The sequence below is a fragment of the Chanodichthys erythropterus genome, chromosome 22 (assembly GCF_024489055.1).
Source record: "Chanodichthys erythropterus isolate Z2021 chromosome 22, ASM2448905v1, whole genome shotgun sequence".
NCBI classification, from domain to species: Eukaryota; Metazoa; Chordata; class Actinopteri; order Cypriniformes; family Xenocyprididae; genus Chanodichthys; species Chanodichthys erythropterus.
This window is the reverse complement of record NC_090242.1, coordinates 29,335,818-29,351,273: the sequence shown is the minus strand read 5'-3', so window position 1 is coordinate 29,351,273 and position 15,456 is coordinate 29,335,818. Positions and strand designations below refer to the sequence as shown.

The window sequence follows — 15,456 nt, the reverse complement described above, 5'->3', positions numbered from 1 at the left end:
TCTCTTGCATTAGTTATAATGCACTATAAATTAACATGAACAAATCATCAATGTATAATTAATGTATTAGTATTTTTTATGTATAAAAATTACAATAAACCTTTAGCTAATTTAAAGAAACAAAATGTAAGAGAGTTAAAACTGAACACAATCTTGCTGCTCAAACTGTGTATAGAACAATTTTTAATATTTTTTTTTGCTCCTTTTGTATTTTACATTTACTTGTACTTTTACTTTCAATACTTAAGTACATTTAATATCAAAAAAATACTTTTCATACTTAAGTACAAAAAATATCCCATACTTTAAAACTTTTACTCAAGTAACATTCTAAACAGCAACTTTAACTTCTACCAAAGTCATTTTCTGGCAAGATATCTATACTTTTACTCAAGTATGGTTTTCGAGTACTTTATACACTGCATGTGACTAAAGACTGAACTAATGATGCTGAAAATTCATCTTTGCCATCACAGGAATAAATTACATTTTAAAATATATTAAAATATAAAATAGTTATTTTTAATTGCAATAACATTTTTGATCAAATAAATGCAGTCTTGGTGAGCATAAGAGACTTCTTTCAGAAACTTCAAAAAAATCTTACTGATCCAAAATGTTTGAATGGTAGTGTAAATTATTATTAAATTAAAGTTACTACCATAATGTACATACTACTTAGGGATACTGGCAAAGTAAAGAAATAACAGAACTTGTTTTTTAGTGTCAGCATTTGACTAATGTATTGTGAATTTCAGTTTCCTGTTTTGCTCAAATATTTTCATTTCAGTGCACGTCTATATATTCTTCTTTTAGAAGAATGCACATAATACACAAGCACTGATAGCACTTTAATAGATTAATACCCAATTTGTTAGAGCATGTGACGCATGGCTGGGGTAGTAACTATACTCTATAGCCATTGATAACAATAGTTTGCATGTGTAATTGAGAGCAATGTTTCAAGAATTCTTCTCAATACTGGCTTTTTAATGCAATTATTTTGCACTAGTTTCAAAATATTCATGTATTTGCACTGTAGACATATTGTCAGTATCCATCTATCAAAACTGTCAGCAATTAATATTATAATATTATGTAATATGTAATTAGTATTTTTGTTATGCTCCTTTAAATGATTGTGTCATGCCATATTTTCTAATGTGCTTCTTAGCTCATGTTAAATCTAACTTAATCAGTTTATTAAAACACTCTAATACATTAGGTCAATGGTACATCCTTCATTTAATTCGGAACAACATCCCAGCTAACAGGGAACATTCTCAGAACTTTAACTAATGTTCTCTCCAAGTTATGAACAAACATTCTTCCAGTAACGTTATTAGAATGTTTTGGTTCTCAAAACATTAGCATAAAAAACATTATTAAACATCTTTCATGGAAAGTTTTTTTCCGGAAACACTTTATTTGGATGTTCAACTAACATTTTTTAAATGTTACTACTTGTTTCAGAATGTTCAGAAAACATTCAAAAGTAACATTCCCATAATGTTTGCAAAATAAAATGTTCCCTTACTGTTCACATAACCAAGGAAAAATGTTTTTGTTTTGTTTTTTATAATGGACATTTTGCACATTCAGAGAACGTTAAGAAATAACATTTTTATAACAATAGCAAAACGTTCTTAGATCATGTTGTTAGTTGGGTTAGTGTTTAATAAAATACATAATTCATAAATATGTTTTTATATATTTGTCCACACCAAAGACGATAACTACAACCATAAAGTTTTACTAATCACTCTAAATTTGTGAGTATAGCGATGTCTGCATCACAGCTGTTATGATAATGACACAGAGGAATAATATTGTTAAAAAAAATGTTTCAGCTGATGAATGCTAAAAACATTGAGAGAGCATCAGAATCCACCCGACTTTAAAGAGATTGAGCTTTTAAAGCAGGAGACGACATAACTGTAGTGCTGACTTATCATAAACAGAATGTTATGGTCCCTTGGTGTGAATGCTAATATAGTTATAGTTATACTTATCTTTCATGGGGTGAATGGTCCTATATTCAAACGTGACAGGTACAAGTTATGAAGTGCCCAGTTCTGTGTTTGAGTGGTAATAATGGCTTTTTAATCTTTGAGCAGCGTGCTATTGTAGATCTCAATTATGAAATATTTTGGTGCACAAAATACAGTAAACAGAAAGAGAAGGTGCCTGCTCAAACATGCAGGAGGTAGAGCCAGCGTCCATCTACTTCTCCCACTCGTCACCCTCACTGCTGCTGACGGAGGCTCCTTTGGGTGGCGGTGAACGGAAGTGGGGACCAGTGGCTGACGGGCGATGTAGAGCGTCCTCTGGTGGGACTGGAGCTGGGCGAAGTACTTGGAGACTGATAGGGAGACAGAGCCTGGAGAACACGGCCACTCCGCTCCTGGATCATGTGCTACAGAGCACAAAAGAAATCAATTTGAAAAATGCTAAATAACACTGTATGTTTGAGTTTTGCTATATATCTTTCACATGTAAATATGATTTTTCGAAGTAGTGAATAAAATAAAGGTTAATTTAGTTTGTTTTACAAGAAAATACCCTTCCACTACACTGTCAGCAAAAATGTTCTTATCAGTATTTTTGTCTTGGTTTTCAATGAAAACATCTACTAATATATTTACTTCAGAAACAATTTGACAGTAGATATTTGTAGCAAGCAGGGCGGGGACGAGAGCCGCGGGAACGGAGCAATGGCAGGTGCTAATGAGCGTCACCTGTGTGCCACACCGGTCTTGAGTCCCATGGAGGAGATCCGAAAGGATAAAAGGAGGAGTGATGACAGTGAATGACGAGAGAGGGCCAGGCCTGGACTTTATGTTGTTGTTTTGTTTTAGTTTACTTTCGTTTTGTTGTCTGTTTATTTTGTGATTGAAGTTTTATGTTCGCCAGTTCCTGGGTTTCTGCAACAATGTAACGAAGGTTAAAGGCTCAGGGAAGAAGGAGGTGGGAACGTTCGACATAAAACTTTAATCACAAAACAAACACAACAAAATGAAAGTAAAGCAGCCATGCCAGGTCCTCTCTCATCCTTTACTGTCGTCACTCCTCCTTTTATCCTTCCGGAGCTCCTCCATCGGATTTGAGACTGGTGTGGTGCACAGGTGACGCTCATTAGCATTCACGCAACTGGCTTTGTTCCCTTCCCATGGCTCTTGGCCCTGCCCTGCTTGCCACAATATTAAGTCATGTTTTCTAAAAAATGTATCAATTTATGTTTCAGAAAACAAGTAAATGTATCTTGATTTAAAAATGTTTAGTTATTTGTGCTAGAAAAAAGGAATTGTTTGCACTGTATAAAATACTTTTAATCCAGAGTGTCACATGCCATTTCTTTGTAATTGTTTGTGACATTTACTAGCAATTTCTGAGTGACTTTTTTTCAATGTACCCAGGCTTTATCTGGACCGAACAGCTCAAGGAAGTTTCCGATGAACTCGCGAGATTTCTCCTCCCATTTGTAGATGAGGTCATGGCTCTTCTCTTCAACGCGGTGCACTAAATGTTTGGACTTCTCCTCCACCGTCCTCACCTTCTCCTTCATTCTGTCCACCTGCTCTTGCAGACGATATTTCTTTTCCTGTCAATCAAAACAGTTGGAAACATGTAAATCCCATCTTCATTTCCTCTTCCTCATATCATACCAAACACATATGGTTTCATTTCATCCTTTGAACACTGAAGGAAATATTTTGCATATTGTGGAATGACCTGGCTCTTTTCTGTACCATAAAACCAAATGGGAGCTGGCGATGTGCTCCAAAGATCATACAAAGTACCATAAAAGTAGTTAATGCCACTTTTCCATTATATTCCAAGTGTTCTGAAGCCATACAATTTCTTTCTTACATTGATGAAGCCCACGTTGAGTTCTCGTGCTGTGTATCCTCTCTGCAGGTTACGCCTGACATAGACGTCATAGTCTCGAACAATGCGTGTGATGAGATCAGAGGTAGAGATTCCCTCCGTTCTTTGAGTAGCTACAAACATTCCTTACAGACCATGCAGAAGAAGTTTATTTTTATGAGTCCTTTGACTCAGTTATATAATTGTGCCGTTTGGTTGGTGTTAAAGTCTTTACCAGCTTCTTTGATATGTTTATAGACATCTTCTGATCCAGCAGAGGTGTATGGGATATCATCATGTGCCACAAAGTCAATCTGAGGACAACAGGAAAATAAATAAATAGGTATGACAGCAGCAACTTTTACATTTTCTATTATTTGTCATTTCCAATTTTTGCAACTCTGTTTCGGACATAATACAGTTTCAAATACTGTATGAATATACTCAAAACTCTGGTTTTTCAAGTGTATAGCATAGAAAAAAGTGTATAGCAAAAACATTAAAGGTGCAGTGTGTAAATTTTAGCAGCATCTAGCCGTGAGGTTGCAAATTGCAATATAGAGAAACTACAGTGGCCAACACAGAACAAATATCTTGTCGTCTGAGGCAGCAGAGAGTAGCTAGTCAATCGAACGTGCTCTGTAGAGCAGTTTGTCTGTTTAGGGCTACTGTAGAATCACGCTGGCGCAAAATGTTGACTTAAAGGTGCACTAAGTGATGTCACGCATTTTAAGGCCAAAACATTTTTTTGTCACATACAGCAAACATCTCCTCACTATCCGCTAGCTGCCTGTCCCCTGAACACACTGTAAAAAAATGCGGTCTCTGTAGTCGCCACAAGCTCCAAAAATGGCAATAAAAACAAACTGGTGCAGCCTGGACCACGAATCACAATAAACATGCTCCAAATGTAATCTAAATTAAGGTGTCACTCAGTAGCTGTCAGGCGCTGTGTACATATAAGGAACAGCTGGAGGACCAATTTGCAACTTATTAGGTCAACTGGCAACATGATTGGGTATAAAAAGAGCCTCTAAGAGTGGCAGTGTCTCTCAAAAGTCAAGATTGGCAGAGGATCACCAATTCCCCCAATGCTGCAGTGAAAAATAGTGGAGCAATATCATAAAAGAGTTTCTCAGAGAAAAATTGCAGAGAATCTGAAACAATCTCTGTGCGTAAGGGTCAAGGACGGAAAAACATACTGGATGCCTAAAATGGACTGTGGCAAAGTGAAAAACTGTTCTGTGGTCAGATGAATCAAAATTTGAAGTTCTTTTTGGAAAACTGGGCCGCCATATCATCCGGACTAAAGCGGACAAGGACAACCCAAGTTGTTATCAGCACTCAGTTCAGAGGCCTGCATCTCTGATGGTATGGGGTTACATGAGTGCATGTGGCATGGGCAGCTTACACATCTGGAAAGGCACCATCAATGCTGAAAGGTATATCCAAGTTCTAGAACAACATATGCTCCCATCCAGACGTCGTCTCTTTCAGGGAAGACCTTGCATTTTCCAACATGACAATGCCAGACCACATACTACATCAATTACAACATCATGGCTGCATAGAAGAAGGATCCGGGTACTGAAATGGCCAGCCTGCAGTCCAGATCTTTCACCCATAGAAAACATTTGGTGCACCATAAAGAGGAAGATGCGACAAAGAAGACCTAAGACAGTTGAACAACTAGAAGCCTGTATTAGACAAGAATGGGACAAAAACTAAACTTGAGCAACTTGTCTCCTCAGTCCCCAGACGTTTGCAGACTGTTATGAAAAGAAGAGGAGATGCCACACAGTGGTAAACATGGCTTTGTCCCAACTTCTGTGTTGATGCCATGAAATTTAAAATCAACTTATTTTTCCCTTAAAATGATACATTTTCTCAGTTTAAACATTTGATATGTCATCTATGTTGTATTCTGAATAAAATATTGAAATTTTAAACTTACACATAATTGCATTCTGTTTTTATTCACAATTTGTACAGTGTCCCAACTTTTTTGGAATCGGGTTTGTATTAACTATGACTTTTGCCTCAGTAAACTCCTAATTACTGCTTATTATAGTTAGTAAGGTAGTTGTTAAGTTTAGGTATTGGGTTGGGTTAAGCGATGTAGAATATAGTCATGCAGAATAAGACATTAATATGTACTATAAGTACTAATACTAAGTGTCAATAAGTAATGAACAGACAATCTTCTAGTAATATGCATGCTAATAATCAACTAGTTAATAGTTTGAATTGGACCCTAAACTAAAGTGTTACCCATAAATCAAAGGAAACTGATGGCTTAAATACAAGGGAGAGTAATCAACTGAACAGAAACAGGTGCGTAGAACTAATTATTAACCAAGGAGACTAGGGAACACAGGCAAACCAGAACAGGGAAAACAGAACCAAAACACAATGAAACTAAACCAAAACACAACATACATGTTACATTAGCAGCTTGCTATTATTTCGGACAGTTTTGGACATTTTTTTTTTTTTGGTAGTTATTAATACACTTATATTAACATACATTTATTTTCAAATATGTATTTCTATGATTATTTTTTTCTTACAAGAAATTATAATGGTTGAGCTTGTGTAAAAATTGAGATGGAATTAAATCATATACTTGTCCTTCATCATCCAAATTGTGTTAGTTCTTGGATGTCAAGATTTTAAAGAATGTTATATATGTTATAATAGGGTAAAAGTTACATGGTAACAGGGTTGCACGCAAAATGGCCATGGTTAAATAATACACTTTATATAATCAAAATTTTTGTTTTACTATAATAAACTGAATATTAATTTACCCTGTGTTTTTTAAGGAATTCAGAAGTGAGGGTCCAGGGAGCATCACGGACCACCTCGTCCACATAACGACAGTGTATAAGGGCTTCATATCGCTCGTCCTCCGTCATTACAGTGTAGCCTTTAAACTTGTGCGTCAGGGCATCACTGCACACTGACAGAGATACACACAAGGTATGGAGCAGTCATCAGATATGGTTTAAGATAATGAAAAAAATACTCAACGCAAATAAAACTTTGGCTTTTCCAAATTTTGGACACTTTTGAGGCCAATAGAACCTAGCCAGGGTAGCGCCATATTTAATTTTTGACAAAAATGAAAACGAGGCTGTGAGGGATAAAATACAGTGCGTTCAATGGATTGTACTGTTGTTTAACAACATACCAATTGTTCAGCTGATGAAACATCTTTCCGAAAAAAAAACTTTCAGTAGACAAAAACTCCATAAAACACTTCTGAAGGTTGCGAGTTATGTAAATGACATGATCTAGGTCCTTTAAACAGTACGTGCCATTGTAAAGACTGTGTTTCAGCCTGACAGCCTCATTTCCATCTGTGTTAAATTCAATATGGTGTCTAACCTGATGTGTAGGTTTTGATACAAAACTGGACAAGAGTCTGTGCATATGCCAGTGTGACTCACCACCAACAATCAGTTGTGTGTTTGGGAACAAATTCTTGGCCTGCATCAGAGCCCGGGCATGACCCGAATGGAAGAGGTCAAAGATTCCATCGGCATATACTCGCACGGGACGATGAGCTGCACAAAACAAATACATACTTAAGAGTATAATGTGGATTCACCAATTTGTATGAAAATATTTCGTCTTACCCTTATCTGTATCACTACACTAGATTGTTTCTCTCACCTGGAGTGCCACGGCGAGCCTGGGCTAAAGTCACTTTGTCTTGTGGGGTGTCCGAGGTACTGCCTGACTGTTTAGCAAAAATGGCTGGTTCTCTTAGAGCCTGTCAGAGAAATATTGTCTGTTATGAAGCATTAATTATTGGAGTCAGGTCCTGTAAAACACATGAAGCTGTCTAAATTGACAATAAATACAGTAATAAGGTGATTTTTTCTTTCCTTAATAAGATGCTGTTTACAACTAAAAACTAGAAAACTTGCATTTTGGTCATTCATTTACATGACAACAGCATTTTGATAAGAGACGCTGAGCATAAGCGCTCTGTAAATATGCAGGTGTTCAATAAACGTGCATGAATGAGTGTGTGCATTAACTCCCTATAATCTATGATGTTGTAATTGCCCTTTGAACCATCAGCTGTTCAGGTGGGAACCCCTTTAGAGATAGATATAATCACACCACTGCTTGATGAATCGGAATAGTGGATATGAACTATGAGCTGTATATAAAATAAATAATGCTGTGACTGCAGAAGAGGAAGGCGTCAGGCTTGGAATCTGTACCATGTACTCAGATAACAAACTCCATAGGTTATGTAAGAGAAATACGAATGATGGAAAGCCACGTGCTGCTCTTTTGGTTTCATGTTATTTCCATCAAATGGATCAAATTTCGGTGTATTTTAAAGCCTTCATTTGTAAAATTGATACATTTCTCCATATAAAGTGGATACATATTTCACTGCAGTAAGTTATTTTCTTCATGGTTAAGATCGGTTACACTTTATTTTGATGGTCCACCCTAGAGCTTCTACTAACTAGTTCTACTGAGTTTGCAGATTTTAAGCAGATAGTCTACTAAAACTCTAATGAGAGTTAGTTGACATGTAGTTGCAAAGTTACTTATAGTTAGCAGAATTTCTAAAGTGAACCATTACCAGAATATTTTAGAGAGGGCAGAAAAAGGCCAGAATCTGAGCCAAACAGATGCTGCATGGTCAAATTATGAAAATATAATATTATTAGATGTTCAGACTAACCTTAATAGGTGGCCGCTTGCGTTGCTGCTGTTGCTGTGCTTGAACTCCTCCTCGACCAGCACGACCATTAGCACGGGATCCATTTCGCCTCCTGTTCGCCATGGTAGAGATTTTAGTTTGCCCTCTTTTGGCTTTGCACTGGTTGCACTCACCAGATATGTGACAAGCCTTTGCTTTTACTCCTGTGATACTGTGTACTGATAACTGGCCAGTTACACTGACCCTTGTGACGAGGCAAAGGAGCAAAGGTTGATTTTGATGTGACTTTAATACTTTGTAAGCTCAACCAAATGTATTATTTAAAAAAATATTGTGTGCTGTTCTTCCCATTTGTCCTTGTGAATCTCTGTTTATTTACTAGAAGCATCTTCACAACTTCTGCACAAGGGGAGTGTCAAAAATAATATCAAAGTTAGATATACTGGTTACACTTTATGTACTTGCATAAAAAAAAAATTATGTACTTATTGTGTTCATGTTGTATTACAAAACACTTTTGGTGCTTTTGTGTGCTGTTGGTACTAAAAAAATAGTGCATATGTGCGCACACCCTTTTATAATTGGGTACGTGGGTGTATTCAGAAGGTCACTGTGATTTTGCCAAGTAAGACATGTTCCTGGATCAACATCTTTGTTGATCCAGGAACAACATATCAATCAACCAGTCAGATCTGAGGGACAAGTTTACCGTTTATGTCAAGTTTAGGCTTGCAGGTGCTTCTACATCAATGTTATTCACCTATCTTTCCCCTCTGATTTTAGGGATAAGTTATGGGTAGGATTAGGTTTAGGGGTAGGAATAGGGTTAAGACTACATTTTCAGACTGGAATGTTGTTCCAGGATCAACAAAATATGTTGATCCAGGAACATGTCTTACTTGGCAATCAAGCTCATTTGAAATTGTACACCGGTCTTCACCTGAAGTGACTCAGAATAACTACAAATAAATCTCTTTCAGCTGCTCTTGTAAGATTTTTTTCCCAAAATTGATGAGAAGATTAAGAAAACTTGTCAGGAAGGTTTTTTAAGAGGCCTACAGCAAAACTAAAAGAGTTGCAGCTCTTTCTGGCAAGTACTGGTTGCTTTTGACAGCTATTAGGGTTGTGGTAGGCCAACCTATTAATCACCCAGCATGCTTGTTATCTTGAGGATATACTTAAAAAATTATTTGTACTAACTTTGTATTTGTAATTATCTTCATTAAAGAAATACAGGTTGTAAATATTTGATGTACCTCCTAGTATCTTTTATTCACTGCAAAACTTCCATTCATAAGAATTTACTTCATACTGCAGGTACTTTGCAAACAGGGAAATGTTTGCCTTGCCTCTTTTTCCATTCATTTGCCTTTGGTGGCCCCACCTGCATCATAGTTTCCTTTATTCTCGTGCATCTTGCATTGCATTCCTCTAGTTGTGAAGCCTGTCAATCCTGTCAACCTTTTGGTGTAAAAATAGATATGAAAATATGAAGTGTATTTACATTTTTTAGGTGGGAGTGATCATTATTTTCAGTAGTCAGATTTTTGTAGTCACCTGTGGAAGTATACTGTGTACTCTATACAATTTGGGCTTATTTTTCATCTAGATTTTTTACTTCAGCGTGGAGTAGATGGATGTCTCGAAATTCACATTGTCAAGACTTCTTTTCACCATGCTGAGCCCAGGGACAAAAAGGTGATATGAAATTTTGCTGATAAAACAAAAGAAAGCTGTGAGTTATTGACTTCTTTATAGATTTGGTTGGTAATAACTTTTGTAATAGCTTCATTTTCAAACAGTAAGCCTACATAACAGTAATAGACATCACATATGACTATATAATATTTAGTGAAATTATGAATAGTACTTAAAAATGTATTAATAGTTTTGCATCATATATCAAAATATCAAACCAAATGGTATTTATTGTGAAGAAAGATAGCATAAGAACACCTTTCAAACAAAACATAAAAAAAAAATTGTTTCAGATACTAAAACATTGGATATATTGTATAAAATGTTTAATCACTTAAGTGACTTGCGTGTCCACATTTTTATGTGATTTTTTTATTATTTAAATGTTTTATAATGATCTTTCAAGCATTAGGCCTATATAATGTAATAATGTTTGTTCATATTATTAATCAATGTTATTATAAGGTGTTAACCTTCAGTGAAATATAATGTATTAATAATCCATTCATCCTAGTAAATGGGTTATTTTTCCACCAATCAGAATGAATGCTTCGCACTACGTAACAAATATCTATACAACCAAACAATCAAGGGCTGATCACGTTTGAAATGCAGCTAAGCTAATCATATCGTTACTTAGAGAAAATCAGGAACATCAAGAACAACCACATTACAAGATATTTCAATGGTATGTAAGTTTGCAAATATCTATGCATGGCTATCAAGGGTTTACAAACCTAAAGAATTTGTAGAGGCTTAAGATATGGCAAAGATGTCCGACCGGAGAAAAACAAAATGGAGATGAGCATGCTAGTGGCAACAAGAACAGAAATATAAACAACATTTAAAATAGTTAATCTGAAAAGTCAGTATGAACTATCTACAGTTTGATTTAGTTTTTAACTTTCTCTGTACAGTTTTTTCTAAAACATCTCAAAAAGTTGTACAGAGGCTAGTTGTGCTTCATGCTAGCAAGTGACGCAGCACTTTCACCATCATCACATTTCTTCTCCCCTGTAGTATATAAAGGTTGTAACACTGTTATAACATCAGAGAGTATTAATAACCAGGCTCTTTCATTAGTTTGTAAAGATTAAACAAATTAATAAAGATTAAACAGAGATTTTAACTTGCAAATTTAACTTTGGTTTGCAAATTTACAATTGAATTTGTTTGGAATTTGAGAACAGGCACAAAGTCTAATTAAGACTGCATTGCTCTTGAAGTGAATATATTTTGTGCTTCATATTTTTGGCATGAAAATTTTACATTAATTATATACACGATAATATTCTTTTTTTTTTAGGGCAACACATGCTGCAATTGCTCCTGGTTGATGGATGTGGAGTTGTGTCCAACTGTCACTTGGCAGCTTAAGGTAGCTAGGTTTATCCAAACTATTCATTAATTAAACATCGTAAAACAATCATAATTTTATTTTGCATATATCCATTTCTTTGTGTTTTAGTATCCTGTCCAGTGTGTGGTAAACTGTGATGGTCGAGATGGACAAGTGGTGTTTGACTCTGAATCATTTCCCAATCCTTTCCATTTCATTGGTCAACCAAATGTAGGTCATAATAATTCACTAAACCTGATTTTGCTCAAATGTATTAAGCAATTTGGTATGAGGGGTCATTCTTTACTATTGTGAATAAGGTCATGTGTAAACTTTTACAGCTAAACATATTACAGCATATTATAACATATTACAGCATGGCCTTCAAGTGTTACAGATCCCTTGTTCCCCTGGACTCCATATCCCATGATCCTCCTGTTCTCCTCACCTGCACTCACTTCCCTCGTCATCTCCCCATCAACACGCATCACCTGCACCTGGACTCTATTATCATCACTCCCTTTATATGGCACTCACTCCCTGCACTCCTTGTCCGTTCTATGTTGTGATAAAGTGTATGTTTGGTGTTTCCTGCCCGTGTTTATTAAAGAAGTGTGTATCATTGTGGAAATCCGTATCTGCCTCATCTCTATACCAGCATACCGTAACAGAAGAACGGACCTAAACCGCAGGATTTCCACAATTAAAAACATGGGATTGTTCCTGATTCCTGTGGCTCCAGCTCCCCTACAGCCTCTCACACCGACATCAGCAGCTGACCAGCTCCTATGTGGAGGAGTTTGTTGAGTTGGCTTATTTGACAGATTGGTCAGATGCTCATTTGATCGCCCTGTTTTTGGATGGACTGGACGAGGACACCATCCGCTTCTCTGAACCTGACTATTATGTTTCCTTAGCTGATGCTATAAATTTAGTGTTGTATTTAAAATGCTCCCAACTCTTTATCCAAGAGGTTCCGGATGTTAAGTGTTCCTCTCGTCCAGTCCTTCCAAAAACACGGGCAGCCTGGCCAGTCTGCCGAGCTCCGTCCTCCTCCTCATACCCCTCCAGTGAACTTCCTGCCTGTCCCATGCTGGACCCACACTCCTCCGCTGGGTCCAGAAGACGGAGGAGGAGAAAGCGACCCGCTCCAGTCTCTCCAGAGCCCGCTCCAGTCTCTCCAGAGCCCGCTCCAACCCTCTCCGAGCCTGTCGCTCCATCCCTGTGCGAGCCGCCAGATGATGCGGCCTGGCTCATTGACTTCTGGACCGAGCCAGTTTCTCCAGCCGCCGCCGCCGCCGAGCCCTCAGCTCCAGCTGCTCCAGCCGCCGCCGAGCCCGCTCCTATTATGAACTGTGTTATTGAACTATCCAACCCAAAGACTGTTTTCCCTCCCTGCCTCCTTCTCCCGCCTCCTCCCACTAATGTCCACACTGCACCTCCACCTCAAGCCACCTCACCCAGGACTCCACCTCGGCCCGTTGGTCCAGATGCTCCCCCTTGGCTCCAACCTCCCTCATCTCTACCGTTGCCCATCAGTCCACCAGTTCCGCCAGGCTCCATCCTCCCCCCGGTTCCGCATCAGTCGTTCATCGGTCTTCCCTCACATCAGGACTGCACTCCTCGGTTTTCACCTCGTCCCTTCGTCCCTCACGCTCCGTTGGCTTCCTCACTCTCTCCTGCGTCCCTTTGGTCGGCTGTCGCTCTGGCTCCTCTGCGGCCCTCTGGAGCCCCGCCTGCGCCTCGGTCGGCTGAGCCTGCGGCATCGCCCTGCCCCGCCGGATCCTCACCGCCACCTGGGCTCGTCTGCAATTCGGCTCCGGCTCCTGACCCGCCATGGCAGCCTTCAGCCCCTGACCCTCCATGGCCACCTTCGGCCCCTGACCCGCCATGGCTTTTGAGCCCGCCCTGGAGACCTCCTCTCCAGTCTGCTCTTCCCCCTGCTCCGGCTTGAGGTCTCCAGGGCGTTACATCTACGGCGCGAGGACGCGCCTACCGGGAGGGGGAGGTACTGTTACAGATCCCTTGTTCCCCTGGACTCCATATCCCATGATCCTCCTGTTCTCCACACCTGCACTCACTTCCCTCGTCATCTCCCCATCAACACGCATCACCTGCACCTGGACTCTATTATCATCACTCCCTTTATATGGCACTCACTCCCTGCACTCCTTGTCCGTTCTATGTTGTGATAAAGTGTATGTTTGGTGTTTCCTGCCCGTGTTTATTAAAGAAGTGTGTATCATTGTGGAAATCCGTATCTGCCTCATCTCTATACCAGCATACCGTAACAGAAGAACGGACCTAAACCGCAGGATTTCCACAATTAAAAAGATGGGATTGTTCCTGATTCCTGTGGCTCCAGCTCCCCTACAGCCTCTCACACCGACATCAGCAGCTGACCAGCTCCTATGTGGAGGAGTTTGTTGAGTTGGCTTATTTGACAGATTGGTCAGATGCTCATTTGATCGCCCTGTTTTTGGATGGACTGGACGAGGACACCATCCGCTTCTCTGAACCTGACTATTATGTTTCCTTAGCTGATGCTATAAATTTAGTGTTGTATTTAAAATGCTCCCAACTCTTTATCCAAGAGGTTCCGGATGTTAAGTGTTCCTCTCGTCCAGTCCTTCCAAAAACACGGGCAGCCTGGCCAGTCTGCCGAGCTCCGTCCTCCTCCTCATACCCCTCCAGTGAACTTCCTGCCTGTCCCATGCTGGACCCACACTCCTCCGCTGGGTCCAGAAGACGGAGGAGGAGAAAGCGACCCGCTCCAGTCTCTCCAGAGCCCGCTCCAGTCTCTCCAGAGCCCGCTCCAACCCTCTCCGAGCCTGTCGCTCCATCCCTGTGCGAGCCGCCAGATGATGCGGCCTGGCTCATTGACTTCTGGACCGAGCCAGTTTCTCCAGCCGCCGCCGCCGCCGAGCCCTCAGCTCCAGCTGCTCCAGCCGCCGCCGAGCCCGCTCCTATTATGAACTGTGTTATTGAACTATCCAACCCAAAGACTGTTTTCCCTCCCTGCCTCCTTCTCCCGCCTCCTCCCACTAATGTCCACACTGCACCTCCACCTCAAGCCACCTCACCCAGGACTCCACCTCGGCCCGTTGGTCCAGATGCTCCCCCTTGGCTCCAACCTCCCTCATCTCTACCGTTGCCCATCAGTCCACCAGTTCCGCCAGGCTCCATCCTCCCCCCGGTTCCGCATCAGTCGTTCATCGGTCTTCCCTCACATCAGGACTGCACTCCTCGGTTTTCACCTCGTCCCTTCGTCCCTCACGCTCCGTTGGCTTCCTCACTCTCTCCTGCGTCCCTTTGGTCGGCTGTCGCTCTGGCTCCTCTGCGGCCCTCTGGAGCCCCGCCTGCGCCTCGGTCGGCTGAGCCTGCGGCATCGCCCTGCCCCGCCGGATCCTCACCGCCACCTGGGCTCGTCTGCAATTCGGCTTCGGCTCCTGACCCGCCATGGCAGCCTTCGGCCCCTGACCCTCCATGGCAGCCTTCGGCCCCTGACCCTCCATGGCCACCTTCGGCCCCTGACCCGCCATGGCTTTTGAGCCCGCCCTGGAGACCTCCTCTCCAGTCTGCTCTTCCCCCTGCTCCGGCTTGAGGTCTCCAGGGCGTTACATCTACGGCGCGAGGACGCGCCTACCGGGAGGGGGAGGTACTGTTAAAGATCCCTTGTTCCCCTGGACTCCATATCCCATGATCCTCCTGTTCTCCACACCTGCACTCACTTCCCTCGTCATCTCCCCATCAACACGCATCACCTGCACCTGGACTCTATTATCATCACTCCCTTTATATGGCACTCACTCCCTGCACTCCTTGTCCATTCTATGTTGTGATAAAGTGTATGTTTGGT

At 40.5% G+C, this 15,456-nt stretch overlaps 2 protein-coding genes and 1 long non-coding RNA gene across 3 annotated transcripts; 1 reads left to right on the top strand and 2 right to left on the bottom strand.

Annotated features, from left to right (window-relative positions):
- Window positions 1–47: 47 nt before the first annotated feature.
- pcyt1bb (phosphate cytidylyltransferase 1B, choline b) lies at window positions 48–8,739 on the bottom strand. Its single transcript, XM_067375920.1, has 8 exons — window positions 8,582–8,739; window positions 7,546–7,645; window positions 7,320–7,436; window positions 6,678–6,829; window positions 4,103–4,181; window positions 3,871–4,013; window positions 3,413–3,601; window positions 48–2,416 (listed from the first exon to the last, which is right to left on the bottom strand). Exons 1-8 carry the CDS (start codon window positions 8,681–8,683, stop codon window positions 2,246–2,248), a joined length of 1,053 nt encoding a protein of 350 aa, XP_067232021.1. The 5' UTR covers window positions 8,684–8,739; the 3' UTR covers window positions 48–2,245.
- Window positions 8,740–9,919: 1,180 nt separating this feature from the next.
- LOC137013202 (uncharacterized) lies at window positions 9,920–11,024 on the bottom strand. The gene is made up of 3 exons (XR_010893673.1): window positions 10,996–11,024; window positions 10,118–10,238; window positions 9,920–10,021 (listed from the first exon to the last, which is right to left on the bottom strand). It is a non-coding gene; the product is annotated as an uncharacterized lncRNA (long non-coding RNA).
- Window positions 11,025–11,594: 570 nt separating this feature from the next.
- On the top strand, window positions 11,595–15,201 carry LOC137012286 (uncharacterized). The gene is made up of 4 exons (XM_067375416.1): window positions 11,595–11,636; window positions 11,727–11,828; window positions 12,340–13,545; window positions 13,963–15,201. Exons 1-4 carry the CDS (start codon window positions 11,595–11,597, stop codon window positions 15,199–15,201), a joined length of 2,589 nt encoding a protein of 862 aa, XP_067231517.1.
- Window positions 15,202–15,456: the final 255 nt, after the last annotated feature.

Coding starts and splice junctions, on each gene's coding strand:
- LOC137012286 (XM_067375416.1), top strand. CDS start 11,595: ATGGATGTGGAGTTGTGTCCAACTGTCACTTGGCAGCTTAAG. Junction 11,637..11,726: donor CTGTCACTTGGCAGCTTAAG/GTAGCTAGGTTT, acceptor TTTGTGTTTTAG/TATCCTGTCCAGTGTGTGGT. Junction 11,829..12,339: donor ATTTCATTGGTCAACCAAAT/GTAGGTCATAAT, acceptor CTGTGGCTCCAG/CTCCCCTACAGCCTCTCACA.
- pcyt1bb (XM_067375920.1), bottom strand. CDS start 8,683: ATGGCGAACAGGAGGCGAAATGGATCCCGTGCTAATGGTCGTGCTGGT. Junction 7,646..8,581: donor GCAAGCGGCCACCTATTAAG/GTTAGTCTGAAC, acceptor TTTCTCTGACAG/GCTCTAAGAGAACCAGCCAT. Junction 3,602..3,870: donor TCAACGTGGGCTTCATCAAT/GTAAGAAAGAAA, acceptor TTTGATTGACAG/GAAAAGAAATATCGTCTGCA.